The sequence below is a fragment of the Pongo pygmaeus genome, chromosome X, assembly GCF_028885625.2.
Source record: "Pongo pygmaeus isolate AG05252 chromosome X, NHGRI_mPonPyg2-v2.0_pri, whole genome shotgun sequence".
NCBI lineage: Eukaryota > Metazoa > Chordata > Mammalia > Primates > Hominidae > Pongo > Pongo pygmaeus.
Window position 1 is genome coordinate 48,217,011 of NC_072396.2, and position 21,345 is coordinate 48,238,355.

The 21,345-nt window shown below is 42.1% G+C and overlaps 1 protein-coding gene across 16 annotated transcripts in view; it reads right to left on the reverse strand.

The window, feature by feature from the left end:
• Positions 1 to 3,745: 3,745 nt before the first annotated feature.
• ZNF41 (zinc finger protein 41) overlaps positions 3,746 to 21,345 on the reverse strand; it is a 44,225-nt gene continuing 26,625 nt past the window's right edge. For 6 of the 16 annotated variants that reach the window (XM_063660873.1, XM_063660872.1, XM_063660876.1 and 3 more), the window contains 3 exons: positions 14,870 to 15,012; positions 14,519 to 14,614; positions 3,746 to 8,079 (listed from right to left, as the gene is read on the reverse strand). In XM_063660873.1, coding sequence (XP_063516943.1) covers positions 6,035 to 8,079; positions 14,519 to 14,614; positions 14,870 to 15,012 — 2,284 coding nt within the window. In that variant the 3' untranslated portion in view covers positions 3,746 to 6,034. Of the gene's footprint in view, positions 8,080 to 14,518; positions 14,615 to 14,869; positions 15,037 to 21,345 lie in introns of all 16 variants that reach the window. The other 10 variants (XM_063660875.1, XM_063660874.1, XM_054472311.2 and 7 more) reach the window with 2 other exon arrangements.

Consider the following 21,345-nt stretch of genomic DNA (forward strand, 5'->3'; position numbering starts at 1 on the left):
CTGAGCAATCTGCCCGCCTTGACCTCCCAAAGTCCTGGGATTACAGGCATGAGCTACCGTGCCACCCTCTCCTTTTCTAATACAGGCATTTAAAGCTATACATTTCCCTTTAAGCACTGCTTTAGTCGCATCCCATAAATTGTGGTATGTTGTGTTTTCATTTTCATGCAGTACTTTCTAATTTCCCATTCATGGCTTATTTAGAAATGTGTTAATTTCTGGCCAGGCCCGGTGGTTGCCTGTAATCCCAGCTACTTGGGAGGCCAAGGCAGGTGGATCACCTGAGATCAGGAGTTTGAGACCAGCCTGGCCAACATGGTGAAACCTCGTCTCTAATAAAAATACAAAAATAAGCTAGGTGTGGTGGCAGGTGCCTGTAATCCCAGTCACTCAGGAGGCTGGGCAGGAGAATTGCTTGAGCCCAGGTGGCGGAGGTTGCAGTGAGCCGGGATCATGCCACTGCACTCCAGCCTCACCAACAGAGCAACACTCTGTCTCAAAAACAAAACACAAAACAAAACAAAACAAAACAAAAAAGAAATGTGTTAATTTCTAAATATTTGTGGGTTTCTCCAATTTCCTTCTCTTATGGATTTCTAGTTGTTATAGTCAGAAAACATATTTCGTAGAATTTAAGCCCTTTAAAATGTTTTGAAACATGTTTTATGGTCTAGCATAGATCTATCCTGGAGTGTGTTCCATATGTATTTGAAAATAATGTGTATTCTGCTGTTGTTGAGTGCAGTGCTCTATTGATGTCAATTAGGTCACATCAGGTTTATAGTGTTGTTCAAGTCTTCCATATCCTTGATGATTTTATTTCTAGTTGTTCTATTAATTCCTGAGAATGGGTTATTGAATTCTCCAACTGCTATGTCTGAATTGTCTATTTTTCCCTTTGTTTCTGTCAGTTTTTTGCTCCGTGTGTTTCGAGGCTCCTTTGTTAGATATATATATATATAGTTTTATAAATATATATTATTAAATATATATTTTTAATAAAATATACATTGATATACAATTTTATAAATGTATATAAAATTAAAAAAATATTTTTCTGATGAATTGACCATAGTATCATTATAAAATGACCCTTTCGTGTTTAGTAACATTTTCCAACTAAATTTCTATTTTGCCAGAAATCAGTATAGCCACTCCAGCTCATTTATGTTACTCTTTGCATGTTAGATATTTTTCCATCATTTTACTTTTAGTGTATTTGTAACTTTGAATCTAAAGTGTGGCTTTTATAGGTAGCATATGGTTGGATCCTGTCTTCATCCTAATCTGACAGTCTCTGCCTTTTGATTGGGGAATTTAGTCCATTTATTTCTAATATAATTATTGATATGGATAGATTTACATCTGCCATTTTGAGATTTGTTTTCCTCAGCTCTCATATCTTTTTTGTTCTTTCTCTCTCTCTCTTTTTTTTTGGTTAACTAGATATTTTATTTTTTTTTATTTTTTATTTTTGAGACAGTGTCTTGCTCTGTAGCCCAGGCTAGAGTGCAGTGACACTATCATGGCTTACTGCAGTCTCCAATTCCTGGGCTCAAGTGATCCTTTTGCTTCAGCCTCCTGATTAGCTGGGACCACAGGCATGTACCACCACACGTGGCTATTTAATATATAAAGACATCAAGTCTTTAACTATTAAATGCAACATGTGGACATCCTCAGAGACAGTTTCTAGTAGACTGGTATTTTTTTTTTTCCCGTGTATGGACCAGAATTCTCCGTGTGTGCAGTTTGTTTGTTTTGCATGTCTCATAATTGTTAAAAAGTTGACACTGTAGATAATATATATTTTAGTAATTCTGGATTATGACCCCACCCTCCACAGTTATTATTGTTGCTGTTGTTTTTTGTTTGTTTAGGGACTCGTGGGGACTAATTCTGTACAGTTTTTCATCCCTCAGTGTGCAGTTACTGATGTTTCTGCTTAGTTTTTTTTTTTTTGAGATGGAGTTTCACTCTTGTTGCCCAGGCTGGAGTGCAGTGGTGTGATTTCAGCTCACTGCAATCTCCACCTCCCAAGTTCAGGCGATTCTCCTGCCTCAGCCTCCCAAGTAGCTAGAATTACAGGCATGCGCCACCACACCTGGCTAATTTTGTATTTTTAGTAGAGATGGGGTTTTACCATGTTGGCCAGGCTGGTCTTGAACTCCTGACCTCAGGTGATCCACCTGCCTCAGCCTCCCAAAGTGCTGGGATTACAGGTGTGAGCTGCCACACCTGGCTGTTTAGTTTTTAAATAATTCTTTCCGTTTTTATACCTGGTTTCCTTGGGGTCACCTGTGGGTCTGCATAGCTTATTTTTATCCAATGATTGCTTAGAAGTTGTGATTATACACCTCAAACCAGTATGGCTTCCGCTAAGGGGATAAATGTGTGAGTTTGAGTACACATATTAAGTTCGGTCTGCTTGTAAGTCTGTGCTGGCATTCATTTAGGCTTGTATAGGGTCTCACATTTATCCAGGTACCTGATATTTTGTGGTCATGTACACAGCCTTCCACATCCTCATGCATATGTGTGGGCTTATCAATTCCCACTACTGCTGTCTTATTTTCCATATCCCTTTAATTTTTTGTCTGGTCTGCTGTTCACTCAAACAATGTTGCAGCCTCAGGCAGCTGTGAGGTTGGCCTTCCCCAATTACTTGCTACCAACATTGCTGTTGTTTTTGACAATACCCCTAGGCATGGAGCTTTTCTCTGGAGCTCAGAGTCAGGTCAGCTCCCTCCATTTACAGTGAGGCTTCCATTCCTCATGGCTACCATGCCCACAGAGCTGTGGATGGGAGCAGCTCCAAGTCTAAATGCCATAGATCCCAGTATTCTTATCAAGGTTTGGTAGTTTTTGACCATTTAAAAAAAGATTTTGGGGGAGGGGTTTTGATGAGCTTCTCACCCTACCATTCCAGAAGCTCCACCTCTGGACAAGTGATTGTTTTTTCTTTTTTAAGAGACTGGGTCTCACTCTGTCACCCAGGCTGGAGTGCAGTGGTGTGGATCATAGCTCCCTGCAGCCTCTAGCTCCTGGGCTCAAGCAATCCTCCCACCCCAGCCTTCTGAGTAACTGGGACTATAGGCATGCACCACTACACCTGGCTAATGTAAAAAAAAATTTTTTTAGAGACAGGATCTTGCCATGTTGCCCAAGCTGGTCTTGAACTCCTGGCCTCAAGTGATCCCCCCACATCAGCCTTGCAAAACACTGGGATTACAGGGCATGAGCCACCATGTCTGGCCTGGACAAGTGACTTTTGACAAAAGTCAAAATATTGAGAAAGGGTAGTATTTTTAAACAAATGGTGTGGAAACATTTGAATATCCATAAGCAAAAACAAAACAAAACAAAACAAAACAAAAACACAAAAGAACTTGGATCCACATTTCACACCATATAACTCAAAATACATGCTAGATCTAGATGTAAAACTTAAACCTTTAGAAGAAAACACAGGAAAAAATCATTGTAATCTTTGGTTAGGCAAGGATTTCTTAGATACAGCACTCAAAGCACAATCCAGAAGTGAATAAATGGAAAGAACGGACTTCATCAAAATAAGCAGTTCTGTTCTTCAAAAGACACTCTTAAGACAATGAAAAGACAATCCAGAGACTGGGAGAAAACCTTTGCAAGGATAATGGACTGATAGTGAAGTTACACCCAGAATATATTTTTAAAAACTCTCAGTGCTCAACAATAAAAAAAAAACAAATAACCCAACTGATAATGGGCAAAAGATTTAAACAGACACTTCATCAAAGATTCTCAATAAAAGATGATCAATATTATTAATCATTAGGGCAATGTAAATTAATATCACAATATCACTTCACATGTACTAGGATAGCTATAATAAAAAAGACTGATAATAATAAGAGTTGGTAAGGATGTGGAGAAACCAGAACCCTCATACACTGATAGAATGTAAAATGGTGCAGTCATGTGAGGAACAGGCCTAGGTCTCAGGTCTCAGCCATCACTCATCTATCCTGGGGAGATACTACAATGGTTTGAAGGACAAGAAAATAAAACCGAAAACTAAAACTGACATATCACTATATGCCCACCACTAATGGCTATAGTAAAAAAGATGGAAAATGCCAAATGTTGGCAAGCATGTAGAGCACTAGAACTCGCATACTGGGTTGGTGGGAGTGTACACTGGTACAACCACTTGAAAACTGGTTTTATAACATATAGCTGAACATATGGATACACTTAGGTACATACCTAACAGGAATACATACAGATGTTCACCAATACACAGCAGCACAATTCCTAATAGCCCAAGCTGCAAACAACCCAAATGTCTACAAACAGTAGAATGGATAAATTATATTGCAGCATATTCACAGAATGGGATACAACATGACAATGAGAATGAATTATCTACAACTATATGCAACATATGGATGACCCTCACATACATAATGTGAATGACAGAAGACAGATGCTAAAGAGTATATGGCTCAATTATATGATATATAATTGACTCAATTTATATAAAATACAAAACAGGCAAAATGAATCTATGCTGTGAGAAGCCAGGATAGTGTATACCCTTGGGGGCTTGCCTGGAAGGGAAAGTGGGGAAGGCTTCTGGGGTGCTGGTCATGTTCTGTTTCTTGATCTGAGTATGTTCAGTTTTTGAGAATGCACTGAGCTGTATGTTTATGATATATGCATTTTCTGTATACATTATAGTTTAATAAAAAGATTTTAAAATAAAATAAAAATACGATTACATCCTAGAAAGAAAGTTCCTTTTTATGAGTATTGTAAAAAATGTTTAAGGGAAAATGAGAACGTGTTTATATATCAGTGTTAAAAAAGAGCAGTGCTCTTTCTTGAGAAGTCTTCCAGTTATTCAACTATGATAAACTGTAATTATGTCTTAGAATAATTGCAATGCAACATGACTTTATCACATAGCAGTCTACACAAAACTACCCTTAAAGTGCATGTAGGAAATGAATATACCTTAACCAAATAGGAAGAAAAACAAAATATTAGGAAGTGAAACTCAATTTTTCAACCATTCTTTTTCAGGAAATCCCAAGGAAAGCAGGGGTGTTGGTGGGTTAGCCTGAAAATCTAGAGTGCCGTGGATCAGTTCCATTGTCGTAGGGTCAGTTACTGAGGGGATCAGGAATCTATGGCCTGCAGCTTATGCAAATGGCAGCTTTGGGGACATAGGTTAGAAGGCATGCATACTTCTTATAGGGTATGACTCACCTGCTCTCCCAGCAGAGAATTAATAATGAGACCACTACTACCTTTATATGTTTGTATCATTCAATGACTATATTTCTGTAACATAGGCTAGAGCTAGGCCTAATTTCTCAATTCATAAAGTTATACCTTTAAATTTAAAAATTCTGTTGCACTTAAAATAGATATACCATGAGGACTTCCTAAGGGAAGAGGAAAGAAAAAACAGTTTTTCATGGGAATCTTTTCTGTGTCTTAAGTGCCAATGATCACAAAAACAGATATCTGCATTCTCAAGTAGGTTTTCTGCCTTGATGTCAGTGCCCTGCCAGTGTTTGGACAATGAAAACTCTTCTCCTCAACCCAGAAATTTGAAAAAGTTTTTCCCAGTAGTGAGTACTTTTATGTCCCAGGATACGCTGAACTAATCAGTACTGAATTTAAAAAGTTCTTTATCCAAAAAGTGAAGCATAAGAGATGACAATCATCTCCTCAGGTCTTAATTCTACTATTTCCAGGAGCTCAAGAGGTCTGTATGAATCATGTCACCAAACATGACTTTCGCTCAAATGCTTTCTCTAAAGGCTCTTCCTATGCATAGAATTGCATATACACTGTGGTGATGCAGGAACTTGTCTTTCCAGTGGACTGAAGGATACTTGGCTCTGTTTGCCTTCAGTTCACTCAAGCCTCAGTCTCTCATACCCATTTGCCCCTGCACAACGATTGCAGCAACAGGCCTTCCTCCTCCCTACTATTAGATACCTGATGCATACCCAGTTGTGATTTCCAGGTGAAGACTTTCTCAGTCACTGGCTTTATAGCATTTTTCTCCACTATGCGTTTTCTGGTGTTTAATGAGATTCGATCTGTCAGTAAAGGCCTTCTGACATTCTGTACAAGCATAAGGTTTCTTTCCTGTATGAATTATCTGATGCATACTTAGTGTGGCTTTCTGGATGAAAGCTTTCCCACATTTACTACATTCATAGTGTCTTTCTCCAGTATGAGACTTCTGATGTATATTAAGGCGTGACTTCCAGGTGAAGGTTTTCCCGCAGTCACCGCATTCATAGGGTTTCTCCCTAGTGTGGATTTTCTGATGCGTTATGAGATTTGATCGGTCAGTGAAGGCCTTTCCACATTCAGCACATATATTGGGCTTCTCACCTGTGTGGATTTTCTGATGCACACGGAGTTGTGACTTCTTAGTGAAGCATTTCCCACAGTCGCTGCATTCATAGGGCTTCTCTCCAGTATGGATTCTATGATGTGCAATGAAGTGCGATTTCTGGATAAAGGCCTTCCCGCATTCAGGACAAACATAGGGTTTCTCTCCTGTATGGATTCTCTGATGCACGCTTAGTGTTGATTTCTGGATGAAGGCTTTCCCGCAATCCTTGCATTCATAGTGTCTCTCTCCAATATGAGATTTCTGATGTATTTTGAGGCGTGACTTCCATATGAAGGCTTTTCCACAGCCGTTGCACTTATAGGGTTTCTCTCCAGTGTGAGTTTTCTGGTGTTTAATGAGATTTGACTGGTCAGTAAAAGCCTTTCCACATTCAGCACACATATAGGGTTTTTCCCCAGTATGAGTTTTCTGATGTGTGGTGAGGTTTGTCCTGTGAGTGAAGACCTTTCCACATTCTGTACATATATAGGGTTTCTCTCCGGTGTGAATTCTTTGATGCACATGGAGTTGTGACTTCTTAGTGAAGGATTTCCCGCAGTCACTGCATTCATACGGCTTTTCTCCAGTATGAATTCTCTGATGTGTGTTGAAATGTGATTTCTGGACGAAGGCCTTCCCACAGTCAGTGCATACATAAGGTTTCTCTCCCGTGTGGATTCTCTGATGCATCCTGAGTGCTGATTTTCTTGTGAAAGCCTTCCCACATTCATTGCATTCATAGTGTTTCTCTCCGGTATGAGTTTTTTGATGTATACTGAGGTCTGAGTTCTGGGAGAAGCCTTTTCCACATTCACTGCATTCATAAGGTTTTTCTCCTGTATGAATTCTCAGATGTCTAAAGAGGTCTGATCTCTGGAAAAAGGCTTTTCCACATTCACTGCATTTGTAGGGTTTCTGCCCGGTATGAATTTTTTGATGTGTAATGAGGTTTGATTTGAGGGTAAAGACTTTCCCACATTGAGTACACAGATAGGGTTTTTCTCCTGTATAAACACTCAGATGTACATCAACCTGGGGTTTCTGGGGGAAGAGTTTGTTGCTTTTGTCACATTCACGGGACTTTTCTCCAACATGAATTCTCTGATGCTCAAACAGATGTGACTTCTGAGTGAAGCCCATTACACATTCAGTACACACATAAAGCTTCTTCTCAGGATGAATTTTCTGATGGTGGGTGGGAGCTTGTTTGTGGCTGAGATGTTTTTCATAGTGATCACGTTCACAGGAATTTGCTCCTGTCTTAGCATTCTCATTCTTAGTAGAGGAAGGGCTATGGGGGAAATTGTTACCATTTCCAAAAATCTTGCCAAGGTTCTTTGTTGCACTGTTTCTATTATGACTATGTGAGTTTAAAGTATGCTTCAAAATTGTGTCACAGTTATGGAGTCTTTTAATTGAAGGAACAAGCTTGGTAGTCACATGAATTATTTTTTCAATGTTTTTATGTTCATAGCCCCTCTCCTTAATCAATACTTTCACATGACTTAAAAGGTTATTCTGGTTTTCCTGACATTGCTCTGGCTGGTCATTATCTTGCCACAGTTCTTCTAAAATAGAACACAATGAATCTTCTCCTATGGGTTGATCAAATCTCTCACACTGGAAGAAAATTCCTCCAGGAATTCCCTGTTGCTGCATTTTCCCAATAGCCTCACCTAAAAAGAAAAAGAAAGAAATGAAAACGACACAAAGAACAATTAGCAGAGGCTAGAGGGGACATGTAGCTCAGACAGGATGAACACAGATAAATGGAAGAGCCCATAGGACAATACAGTAGTAATAATGTAGCAACACAACATTCTTATAGAACACTTAATAAATGCAAAACAACTGTATACCATTTATGATGCACAGAGACTGTTACAAGTGCTTTACATGAAACAGCTCATTTAATCCTCACTAAACCCTATGAGGTAGCTACGATTATCATTTGTTTTACAATTGAGAAAACAGAGGCACAGAGAAGTCATGCAACTTGCTGAATATCAAATAGCTAAATAAGTGGGAGAGATGGGATTTGAACCCTGGGAGTCCAGCTCCACTATGTAAGAGGCCTGGATTGTGAGTAGAGTAACCAGAAGAAACTGCAGCCTGTGAGGGGGAAGCCTGGCATGGAAGAAATATTTCAGAATTTATGTTCTTAATACATATCAGCTCCACCACTTTACTAAGCTCTCTGCTTCTTCTTGCTTTTCCCTCTATACCATTATGAGTGGAGCCCTTCAAATTTAATATTAATTTGCACATTAAATCTATATGCCTCAAACACCAATTCCTTTATATCTATAGGAAAACTAGTTGCAACATGCATCCTGACATAGACAAACAGTAAATAGACATCTGCACTCCAACTTTATAACCAGCTACAAGTTTCTTTCTTTCTTTTTTTTTTTGAAATGGAGTCTTGCTCTGTCACCCAGGCTGGAGTGCGGTGGTGCGATCTCGGCTCACTGCAACCTCTGCCTCCCGGGTTCAAGCGGTTCTCCTGCTTCAGCCTCCCGAGTAGCTGGGATTACAGGCATCACCACCATGCCCAGCTAATTTTTGTATTTTTACTAGAGACGGGGTTTCACCATGTTGACCAGGCTGGTCTTGAACTCCTGACCTCAAGTGATCTGCCCACCTCGGGCTCCCAAAGTGCTGGGATTACAGGTGTGAGCCACTGTGCCGGCCCCACCTGCAGTTTCTATTGGTTCCAGGAATACATGCTTATAACAAGGTGTGTAAAAGAGGAAAGGGAAAGCTATCTGTGGCAGAATCTGCAGGCCCTCCCCTGAGATCTATTCTCCCCTTCTTTCACAGGAATAGAACGTAGCTGGGCCTTACATCCACTGGCCTCACTGTGTTCTCACCAGTGGAATATGAGCAGAAGTGATATATGCTACTTGCAGGCCAGCTTTAAGACAGTGGGCAAATGTCCTCTATTTCCTCTTCCCTCTTCCCACTGGACTCCACAGTGACCCATCATTAACTAGGCAGGTGACAACAATGCCCCAGGAGATGCCAGAGGAGTGACTTAGAACATGGTCCCTGAATGACCCGTCAGGATTAGAGTTGACTTGTTGAACTGGACCCATTCACCTCAGAATTATCATGTAGGGGAAGACATACATCTATATTTAGCCTCTTGTTTTGTTCCTCTGTGCATATCCAAAATGTATTGTCTTTCTAAATATTAGCTCTAATTTTGGTATACCTCTAGGGAGCTTATGTTTGCTATGAATTTGTAAAGCAGACACTGTACCATTCATATTGATACTCAGTTTGGCACAGTTTTATAACAGAAAGGACAAATACACAAAGGGTGAAAGTGTTAACATTTCATGCAGTCATCTTCCCTTTCCAAATATAATGTATGTTCCTTTCAATTCCTCTGAGCAGACACTTGAAAATTTCATCTGAAAGAGGAAAAATCTCCTCCTCTGCCTATATCCCCAAATTCAATAAATTCATTTACTAAATATTTTCTACATGCTCCACTTCAGAAAACTAAAGAATAAATGTGCTGGTTATCAACGTTTTGCCTCTCAGTTCCAAATTCACCCTTCCTTGCCTGCTCAACAAAAACGGATCTGGCCCCAGTTACCCTGATGTGATTATTACACATTATATGCTGTATCAAAATATCCCATGCAGGCTGGGTGCGGTGGCTCATGTCTGTAATCCTAGCACTTTGGGAGGCCGCGGTGGGTGGATCACTTGAGGCCAGGAGTTTGAGACATGGCAAAACCCTGTCTCTACTAAAGATACAAAAATTAGCTGGGCATGGTGGCATGTGCCTGTAATCCCAGCACTTTGGGAGGCCAAGGCAGGCGGATCACCTGAGGTCAGGAGTTAGAGACCAGCCTGGCCAACATGGCAAAACCCCGTCTCTACTAAAAATACAAAAATTAGCCAGGCATGGTGGCATGCACCTGTAATCCCAGCCACTCGGGAGGCTGAGGCAGGAGAATCGCTTGAATCCGGGAGGTGGAGGTTGCAGTGAGCCGAGATTGCACCACTGCACTCCAGCCTAGGTGACAGAGCGAGACTTTGTCTCAAAAATAAAAAACTCTAAAACTCCCAAATATCCCATGTACCCTATAAATATATATACCTATGTACCCATAAAAATTAAAAATTTAAAAAGTGGATCTCGATCTCTTTAAATATTTTTTTCTTCTGCCAGCTGGCACGATGTTAAACTTTGTCAGTGTAAGATGCTAGAGAGACACTGCAGGATGAGGAGGGTTTGCTTCCTGGTTCTAGGGGGCTCACTCAGCAGGCTCATCCAGCAGGGGCAAGCTGTCTAGCACCAGGCTCATGTAGTGTGGGAATCTTTGCCAACATCTGGCTCCTGACGCACATGTAGTGTCCCCAGTACCCAGGTCTCGCGGTCTTCTCTAGAGCTCGGCTCCTGCAGTGTGGGTGACTTCTCCAGCATCCAGCTCCTGCATCTCATATGGCTTCCCAAGCACCTAGTTCCTGCAGGCCCCCACAGTGCTGTACAGTCAGCAGCACCCAACAACCCCCAGTTTACTCTCAGACGATTTGTAGTGGAATAGCTCCAGTGAGTCACCTCCACATCAACAGCTTTCCCTGGAATCCTAGAGGGCAGGTTTCCAGCAAGTTCCACCAGTAAAGGCACCACAGCAAGTATTCTACCTGCCTCGAGCCATGGTTGTGCCCTCCCTACAAGGTCTGAATTTCATCCCTGGGAAGTAGGGAGCCTCTTCCTTGGATGCTCGCTCACAACCCTAGAAGAACCTGCTGTGCTTTCTATCTGCTATTCCTTTATTCTTCAGAGTTTCTTTTTTTGCTAGCAAATCCCTCATTATTCCAGTCCCATGGCTCACTGCAACCTCCTCCTCCTGGGTTCAAGTGATTCTCCTGCTTCAGCCACCCGAGTAACTGGGATTACAGGTGTGGGCCACCACGCCCAGCTAATTTTTGTATTTTTAGTAGAGATGGGGTTTCACCATGTTGGCCAGGCTGGTCTTGAACTCTTGATCTCAGGTGATCCACCTGTCTTGTCCTCCCAAAGTGCTGGGATTATAGGTGTGAGCCACCATGCCCGGCTGCAAAGAATCTTTATGTTAACCATTCTCTGTTCACATTAGTCTGTGGTTTCTCCCTCGGTAAGACTCTGAGTTATACTATAAGAAATAGGCTCTTCATGTATACATATTTCAAAACATCATGTTGTACATGATAAATACATACAATTCTTATTTGTCAAATTAATAGATTTTTCTATAAAAAGAAAGAGGCTCTTTTTTCTTAAATTCTTTTTTTGAAATAGAGATGGAATCTTGTTGTGTTGCCCAGGCTGGTCTTGAACTCCTGGCCTCAAGTGATCCTCCCACCTCGGCCTCCCAAAGTTTACAGACATGAGCTACCACATTCAGCCTGAAACAGGCTCTTAATTCTGGAGACTTTCTAAAAACATAGAGGTAAAAGCCTCAGTTACCCTATATGCTAAAATCCTGTGATTTTCTCAGAATTCTTGTGGGATGGAGGACGAGAAAAAGGAAAGAGCCACACAGGCTGGAATAATTAAGAGCCATTTTGTGAGACAGGTGAGAACTGATCACAAGCTGGAAAATGTCTCATCTGAATAGACAGAGCACAGAATAAACAGTCAGATTCAGGGAGGACTATCAGATATGGTCAACATTAAGAAAATATTAAAAATGGAGTTGAGCAGAGGTTACAGAAAATATACAGATACGAGTTGAATTGGAAATATGTGACCATGTTGTTTATCTCTTTGAAAGAAGAGTTTAATTGTCATATACTAGGTAATGGAGAACAATTGTAGGTTTGTTTCATAATGCTCATGACAAGAGAAATAGAATGTTTTAGGTAAAGATATCTGTCATTAGCATTTAATATGAACTAGTAAAAACAATGGAATCAGCAAATCAAATCAGGAATAGAATAATTACAATTCAGGCAGCAGAAAATATGGAGCTGGCTGGGTGCGGTGGGTCACACCTATAATCCCAGCACTTTGGGAGGCTGAGGCAGGCAGATCACTTGAGGTCAGGAGATCGAGACCAGCCTGGCCAACGTGGCAAAACCCCATCTCTACTAAATATACAAGAATTAGCAGGGTATGGTGGTGCACATCTGTAATCCCAGCTACTCAGGAGACTGAGGCAGGAGAATCGCTTGAACCCAGGAGGCATAGGCTGCAGTAAGCCGATATGGCACCACTGCATTCCAGCCTGGGTGGCAGAGTGAGACTCTGTCTCAAAAAACAAAAAAGGAAAAGAAAAAGGCTGAACAGGAGAAAAGGTCCCTAGGGAAACCTTGCTTATAGGGAAAATGAGGAAGAGAAGGCTGAAAAAGGGGCAAATAATAAATGGGATGCAGATCAGTAAGAAACAGACAATTGAGGAGGCACAATTGAAACCAGGGCAATGTTATGAACAAGGTAATTCATAGGAGGGAAGCTCAAAGAGGTATCAGGTAAATCATGAAATGTCCAAATTAAAAATGAGATACCCTACTGTTGCATCACAAGGTTAAAAAAAAAAAAAAGAGAGAGATACCCCTTTATACCCACTATTGACCAAAAAATGAGAAATACTGGTACTACTAATTGTTAGCAGAAACACTGGGGAAGCCAGAACACTTGTACAGTGCAGCTAATCTGAGAATAATATGGTGGTACTCAGTCCTATTCTGGATGAGATACTCCATGATTAGGCGCAAATCCTCTCTTCTCTACACATCCCTGAGAAATTCTCATACCCTGTAAGGAAACATTTATGTAGAAGTTGATTGCAGAATTGTTTGTATTAGATGGGACTTGGACACAATGCTCAGCGTCCATGACTAGGTGAGTGGTTAAGTATGATGTGGTGCTGGGGACATTGTGAAATACTATGTAGCAATTTGAAGAACAAAGCCAGACAAACACACTAAAATATGGAGAGACCATAGGAATGAGTGAAAAAAAGGAACAGAATTGAGAAACATAGTACGATATGTTTTATATATAATAAAAATACATACTCATAAATCAATACTTCAGGCTTTAAGAGAATATCACACAATTTCAAGGTTCAAACACATTAGATCAGCTGCCCATGGGAGGAGGCATAAAGAATGGATATGGAGAATTGGAATAAAAGAAAAGACCTGGCCAGGCGCGGTGGCTCATGCCTGTAATCCCAGCACTTTGGGAGGCTGAGGCGGGCAGATCACCTGAGGTTGGGAGTTCGAGACCAGCCTGACCAACATGGAGAAACCCCATCTCTACTAAAAATACAAAATTAGCTGGGTGTGGTGGCGCATGCCTGTAATCCCAGCTTCTAGGGAGGCTGAGGCAGGAGAATCGCTTGAACCTGGGAGGCGGAAGTTGCGGTGAAACGAGATCGCACCATTGCACTCCAGCCTGGGCAACAAGAGCGAAACTCCGTCTCAAAAAAAAAAAAATAAGTAAAAATAAAAATAAAATAAAAATAAAAATTAAAATAAAAAAAAAAACACCTGTAATCCCAGCAAAGGCCTGTAATCCCAGCATTCTGGGAGGCCGAGTCAGGCAGATCAGTTGAGCCCAGGAGTTCGAGTCCAGCCTGGCCAACATGGTGAAATCACGTCTCTACAAAAAATACAAAAATTAGCTGGGCATGGTAGCGTGTGCATGTAGTCTCCACTACTTGGGAGGCTGAGGTGGGAGGATCGCTTGAACCTGGGAAGTGGAGGTTGCATTGAGCCAAGATCATGTCACTGCACTCCAGCCTGGGCCACAGAAATTTTAAAACACTTGGATGTACAAGAAAAGACTAAGATCGGGGGCAGGGGTAGAGTAGGAAGAATAAAAAGGTCCTAGATAAGACAGAGTGGTATGTGACACAGAGTACAGAGACTAGAGACAGCTCTCTTGCCAAAAGGCCAATCAAAGAAGACAATAATGTGGCAAGGGTCACACATGGAAATGGCATTTAGGTATTTGAGGGCTATTGTCAACTATCTCCAATTGACTCCAAAAGTTTAGAACTTTCAAGATGGGTTATCTTCAGAGTGTTTCAAAGGCATCAGGCTTTCCTAGGGAAAGTGACACTGACTTCCATGTCCCCATCTGCCTGGATCACGCTCACTCACCTGAACAGCTCTGATGTGGGGCTTCCCCCTCCAGCGTCCATGGCCCCTCTCTTTGCTCCAACTTGAAGGCGGCCTCTGACTTGGGAACTTGGTACCCTGTTAACAGGACATGATACACGATTGGGTCCAGCTGATTGGGTTTCAGGGGCCTTTCAGTGACACTTTCTCTTAGCTTTTCAGAAAAGTAAACATATTTCATTGGGAACAGAGTAATAATCACAGAGGTGAAAAGGAACTGAATCCCAGACAAATCCAGGATGACACCATCACATAGGTTAGGTGTTGGGCAGCACTCAGCAGCCGAGAATGGAAATACCCTCATTAGCAGATGCATAGGGAGGCCGTGCTTACCCACTGAGAGCAGGTGGCTGTAGTTCTCTAGTGTCACATCCCAGTACAGGCGTCTCTGGGCAGGGTCCAAGTGCTGCCACTCCTCCCTGCTGAAGTCCACAGTCACGTCCTCAAATGACACTGAAGCCTGTAACGACACAATCCTGTTCAAGGCAGCATGGTCAGCACTGGGGGATGGAAGAAGGTAGATAGCAAGTTGTTTTTAATGCTTTTTACCATAATGTATCATGTAGGGTTTTCACTAAGTACTTAGTTTTGTATTTTATTTTGTGAGAGCAAAAAAACTTATTAAAGTATCTTGACATTTGTTGTGTACTACATTAATTCATTTATTCATTCATTCTCTTTTCAAAATGAGGATTTTAAATGGGCTCTCTGTAAGTCTTCCAGCTAACTTAAAAACAAGATACTGGCTGATTATGTGTCAGATGATGTGCTAGGCAATGGTGATAAATAAAGAGTTGAGTAAAATATAAGGCAACTTAAAGACTTGGATAAGCAACAGAAGACACAAAGGGAGCTTTAGGAATTTGGAAGAAAAGTATAGGAGGTATAAGGTTAGATTTCATAGAGACAGTGGGGCGAGAGTTATCTAGAAGGGAGAAGCATGAGCAACAGTGTGGAGAAAGGAAAATAGAAAAATACATGGTGGATTCTGGGAACTGCAAGTAGTACCATATAAAGGAAAGGAGTCTGTGTAGTATATTGAGAAGGTGGCTATGAGGAAAATCCAGTAGAGATATACTAGCATCAGAAAAAGGAACAAGCCTTTTTTTCTAACAGAGAATGGACTGCAATTTATATGCAGGAAAAGACATGATTGTAATTGCGTGATTTCAAACAGTATTCAACATACATCAGGCTAGGCATGGTGGCTCACTCCTGTAATCTCAGCCTTTTGGGAGGCTGAGGTGGGTGGATCACCTGAGGTCAGGAGTTCGAGACCAGCCTGACCAATATGGTAAAGCCCTGTCTCTACTAAAAATACAAAAGTTAGCTGGGCGTTGTAGCGCACGCCCGTAATCCCAGCTACTTGAGAGGCTGAGACAGGAGAATTGCTTGAACCCAGGAGGCGGAGGTTGCAGTGAGTCGAGATTGTATCACTGCACTTCAGCCTGGGTGATACAGAGTGAGACTCCGTCTAAAAAAAAAAAAGGATTGATCATGAGGAATGTTTGAAATGGGTGAGTCCAGATCAGTCTGGAGATACACTACAGAGTTTATGTGAGAGAATAAGACAATCTGGACTTAAGGCAGTGGTTGTCATGGGCAAGTAAAAGAAGGTGTGGGCCAGGCGCGGTGGCTCACGCCTGTAATCCCAGCACTTTGGGAGGCTGAGGAAGGCAGATCACCTGAGGTCAGGAGTTTGAGACAAGCCTGGCCAACATGGCAAAAACCCCGTCTCTACCAAAAATACAAAAATTAGCTGGGCATGGCGGGCGTCTGTAATCCCAGCTACTCGGGAGGCTGAGGCAGGAGAATTGCTTGAACTCAGGAGGTGGAGGTTGCAGTGAGCTGAGATCACGCCACTGCACTCCAGCCTGGGCGACAGAATGAGACTCCATCTCAAAAACAAACAAACAAAAAAAAAACATGCTGTGTTTTAAAGAGTCTGAATTATGGGAGTGAGAAAAAGAAAGAATTCTAGGGCAATTCTCAGTTATCGGTTTTGTACAACCATGCAGACTGTGGTGTTATATACTGAGAGGGGCTAGTAGATTAGGAAGGGAGTGGGGAAGAGAATGAAACATAATGTTACATTTTGTCCATGTTGAAATAAAGGTGGTAAAACATTCAAGGAGTTACACAATAAGTTTTTGGGCTATTATAGAGGTAAGATTTGGGAGTTCTCATATAGAGCTGGGAAACGGATGAGACGAACCAGAAAGGGTACACAGATAGAGACGATACAGAAACCATCTCTTACAGACCATCTCTAAACCAAGTGTATTTAAGTCAGAAATCAGTAAGAAGACGAAACTTTTCAGAAATCATCATTTTAAAGTTTAAAAATACAGTTCAAGATAACTGATCGTCTAAGAAGATACACTAAATATCAATGTAATCAGTACATGTAAGAATTTATTGGATTAAGAAATGGTAACTAAAGTGGAAATTAGGGTCTTCAGTGCTCATATTACAAAAGAATAAAGTCCAAAATTCCATGCATTAAGCATCGAAATAAAGACATTATAAAAATAACAATAGAGTAAAGCCCAAGAGAAAAAATCCTTAAAAAGCAGAAATCAATACATTCAATGCCATCCCAATTGAAATCACAACAGGATTTTTGTAAAATCTGACAAACCAATTCTAAAATTTCTGTGGAAGTGCAAATGGCCAGGAATAGCCAAGGCATTTAAAAAAATTATTTTGTATCTTGTTTTCAGAGACATGGTCTCGCTTTGTCACCCAGGCTAGGGTGCAGTGGCGCAACCACAGCCCACTGCAGCCTCAACCACAGGCATACGTCACCACTCGCTGCTTCGTTTTTGTTGTGTTTTTTTTTTGTATTTTGTAGAGACAGGGGTCTCCCTATGTTGCCTAGGCTGGTCTAGAACTCCTGGCCTCGAGTGATCCACCTGCCTCAGCCTCCTAAAGCACTGGGATTGCAGGTGTGAGCCACTGTGCCTGGCCTGCCAAGATGCTCTTGAATAGTTAAAGCAATGTGGGAGGACATGCTTTACAAGACCTCAAGACTTACAAAGCAATGGAAATTTAAGACATTGTTGTCCTGGTGCTAGGATAGACAAATAATCCATTGCAACAGAATGTAGAGTACAGGCCGGGTGCAGTGGATCACGCCTGTAATCCCAGCACTTTGGGAGGCTGAGGCAGGTGGATCACTTGAGGTCAGGAGTTCGTGACCAGCCTGGCCAACATGGAGAAATCTCATCTCTTCTAAAAATACAAAAATTACATGGGCATGGTGGCACGTGACTGTAGTCTCAGCTACTTGGGAGGCTGAAGCAGGAGGATCACTAGAACCCGGAAGGCGGAGGTTGCAGTGAGCCGAGACCAGGCCACTGCACTCCAGCTTGGACAACAGAGTGAGACTCAGTCTCAAAAAAAAAAAAAAATAGGGTACAGAAACAGACCCACATATACATTCACCTGATTTATGCCAAAGGTGTCCAGGCAGACAGTGAGGAAAAATATTTTCAACAAATGTTGCCAGGGCCTGGGCGTGGAGGCTCACACCTGTAACCCCAGCACTTTGGGAGGCTGAGGCAGGTGGATCACTTGAGCTCAGGAATTTGAGACCAGCCTGGACAACATGGCAAAACCCCATCTCTACAAAAAACGCAAAATATTAGCCAGGCATGGTTGCGTGTGCCTGTAGTCCCAGCTACTCAGGAGGCTGAGGTGGGAGAATCACCTGAACCCGGGAAGCTGAGGCTGCAGTGAGCCATGACTGTGCCACCGCACTCCAGCCTGGGTGACAGAGCAAGACCCTATCTAAAAAAAAAAAAAAAGAAAGAAAGAAAGAAAAGAAGACAAGGTTGTGTACAGAAAAAATAAAGTAAAATCTGAGCTCTATTTCACATCACATGCCAAAACAATAACAAATCGTTTGAACCTGGGAGGTGGAGGTTGCAGTAAGCTGAGATCACACCACTGCACTCCAGCCTGGGTGACAAAAGCGAGACTCCATCTCAAAAAAAAAAAAAAAAAAATTCAATTCCAAGGCCAGGTGCAGTGGCTCATGCCTGTAATCCCAGCACTTTGGGAGGCCAAGGCAGGAGGATTGCTTGAGTCCAGGTTTAAAACCAGCCTGGGCAATATGGTGAGATTCCGTCTCTACAAAAAAATAAAATATATAGCACACATATAAAAATTAGCTGAGTGGGGTGGCAAGCGCCTGCAGTCTCAGATACTCAGGAGGCTAGGCTGGAAGATCTCTTGAGCCTGGAAGGTGGAGGCTGCAGTGAACCATGTTTGTGTCACTGTACTCCAGTCTGGGTGACAGAGTGAGATCCCATTTCAAAAGTATATATAAATTCCAGATGTATTATAGACTTAAATGTGAAAGGCAAAAACTATAAAGCCTTTAGAAGATAATACAGATGGCTATCTTCATGACCTTGAATTAGGAAAATAGTTCTCAAACATGAACCATGAAAACTGATAAGTCTTTCTACAACAAAGCTTAGAACTACTATTCATTTAAAACACAGCATTAAAAGAGAACAAAGGGAAAGCCAGAGTAGAAGATATTGCCAACATACATTATCAACAAAGGCTCAGCTAGAAGATGTAGAGAACTTGTACAAACCAATAAGAAAAAAAGAGACCACCTAGTAGAAAAATGGGTAAAGCATTCATTTTACAAAAGAGGAAATCCAAGGCTTTAATAAACATAAAAAAAGGTTTAACCTTCTTAGTAGCCAGGGAATACAAATTAAAACCACAATGGATACCATTACACAACCCCTAGAAAGTCTTAAATGAAAAAGACTGATAATACCAAGTGTTGAAGAGAATATGGTGCAAGAACTCTCATACTGCTGATGGAGGAGGTGGGAATTGCTACAACTGTGCTGGAAAGTATTTTGGCCCTAACTGGTAATGTTGAAGACATGCAGGCAATATGACACAGTGAGTCCACTCATGGAAATATATATGCCCACGTGGACCATGTGCATATGTACAACAGGAGATGCATTCAATAATATTTATAGTGGCATTATTCAAAATATGTATAATATTTCATGATAAAAGGTTTAAAAACAGTGATTTAAAAACAGTGATTCAAAAAAATCAGTATTCAATATATGGACAGTATCAACTGTCTTCGTAAAAAAAATATTAAGGATATTTTCTTTTCTTTTTTTTTTTGAGACAGGATCTTAACTCTGTCGCCCAGGCTGGAGTGCAGTAGCTTGATCTTGGCTCACTGCAACCTCCACCTCCTGGGTTCAAGTGATCCTTCTGCCTCAGCCCCCCTAGTAGCTGGGATTACAGGCACCCACCATCGCGCTTAACCAATTTTTGTATTTTTAGTACAGACAGGGTTTCACCATGTTGGCCAGGCTGGTCTTGAACTCCTGACCTCAGGTGATCCACCCGGCTCGGCCTCCCAAAGCGCTGGGATTACAGGCATGAGCCACCGTGCCTGGCCAGGATATTTTCTTTTTTTCCTTTGTTTTTTTGAGACAGAATCTCACTCTGTCGTCCAGGCTGGAGTGCAGTGGTGCAATCTTGGCTCACTGCAACCTCTGTCTCTGGGGTTCAAGCAATTCTAGTGCCTCAGCCTCCTGAGTAGCTGGGATTATAGACGCCTGCCACAGTGCCTGGCTAATTTTGTATTTTTAGTAGAGATGGGGTTTCACCATGTTGGTCAGGCTCATCTAGAATTCCTGGCCTCAAGTGATCTGCCCACCCGGCCTCCCAAAGTTCTGGGATTACAGGTGTGAGCCACTGTGCCTGGCCTCTTTTTTTACTTTTTTGAGATAGGATCTTGCTCTGTTGCCCAGGCTGGAATGCAGTGGTGCAATCACGGCTCACTGCAGCCTCAAACTCCTGGACTCAAGGGATCCTTCACGCCTCAGCCTCCTTAGTAGCTGAGACTACAGGTGCACACCACCATGCCCAGCTAATTTTTAAATTTTATTTTTACTTTTTTGTAGAGATGGTGGTGCAGGAGGGTGTCTCACAGTGTTGCCCAGGCTGGCCTCAAATTCCTGGGCTCAAGCAACCCTTTCACCTCCTAAGTAGTTGGGATTACAGGCATGAGCCACAGCACCCAGCTGTAAAAACTTTTATTATATGCACTGGGAGCTGGTAGACAAAAAAACCACCCTCACTTGTCTCTCCCTCCCTGGAAGTCATGACGGTCACAATAACAATGCCACATTCACATGCACAAACACCATGCCAAACATTGCAAGCATTGACAGATGCAAGAGAAATACAGACAAGGTACACTGCCCAGAGATGTTCCTGTTTGGTCTCTTCCCCCACCAAAATAGAAGCTTTGGACTCCACCATGGCTGGGAAGGAATGTGTAGGGTGGTGAAAGAGGGCTCTGGAGAGATTTGGGTAGAAAGCTGATAACACAGACATGCCCAGATTCCAGCCTTACCTACCACATATGAAAAGGTGTCATTTTTCTGGGCAGTATCTACCATGGAGAATGGTGTGTGTCCCTACCACCACAAGGACTCCTACAAGGACTTCCTCATCCTAGGTAACGGCCCCCATCCCAGTCCCTCATGGCTCTCCAGCTAGTCACACAGCAATGTCTCCATTCAGGGTCATCTCAGTCCCAGCACATTCTGCACCCTCACCCCTGGGGGTATACTCTGCTGCCAGGACTGGCTGCCAACTGCCCGCCAACTGCCCATTCTGTCCCTGATCCCTTAGCCACCTGCTCTGTCCCGCCCTGCAGCTGGCTGGGGGCTCAGGCCTCCTGCTTCAGGGCTGCTCTTACTCCTGCCTCAGCACACTTCTGTCACCTCCTGGTGTGATCTTGC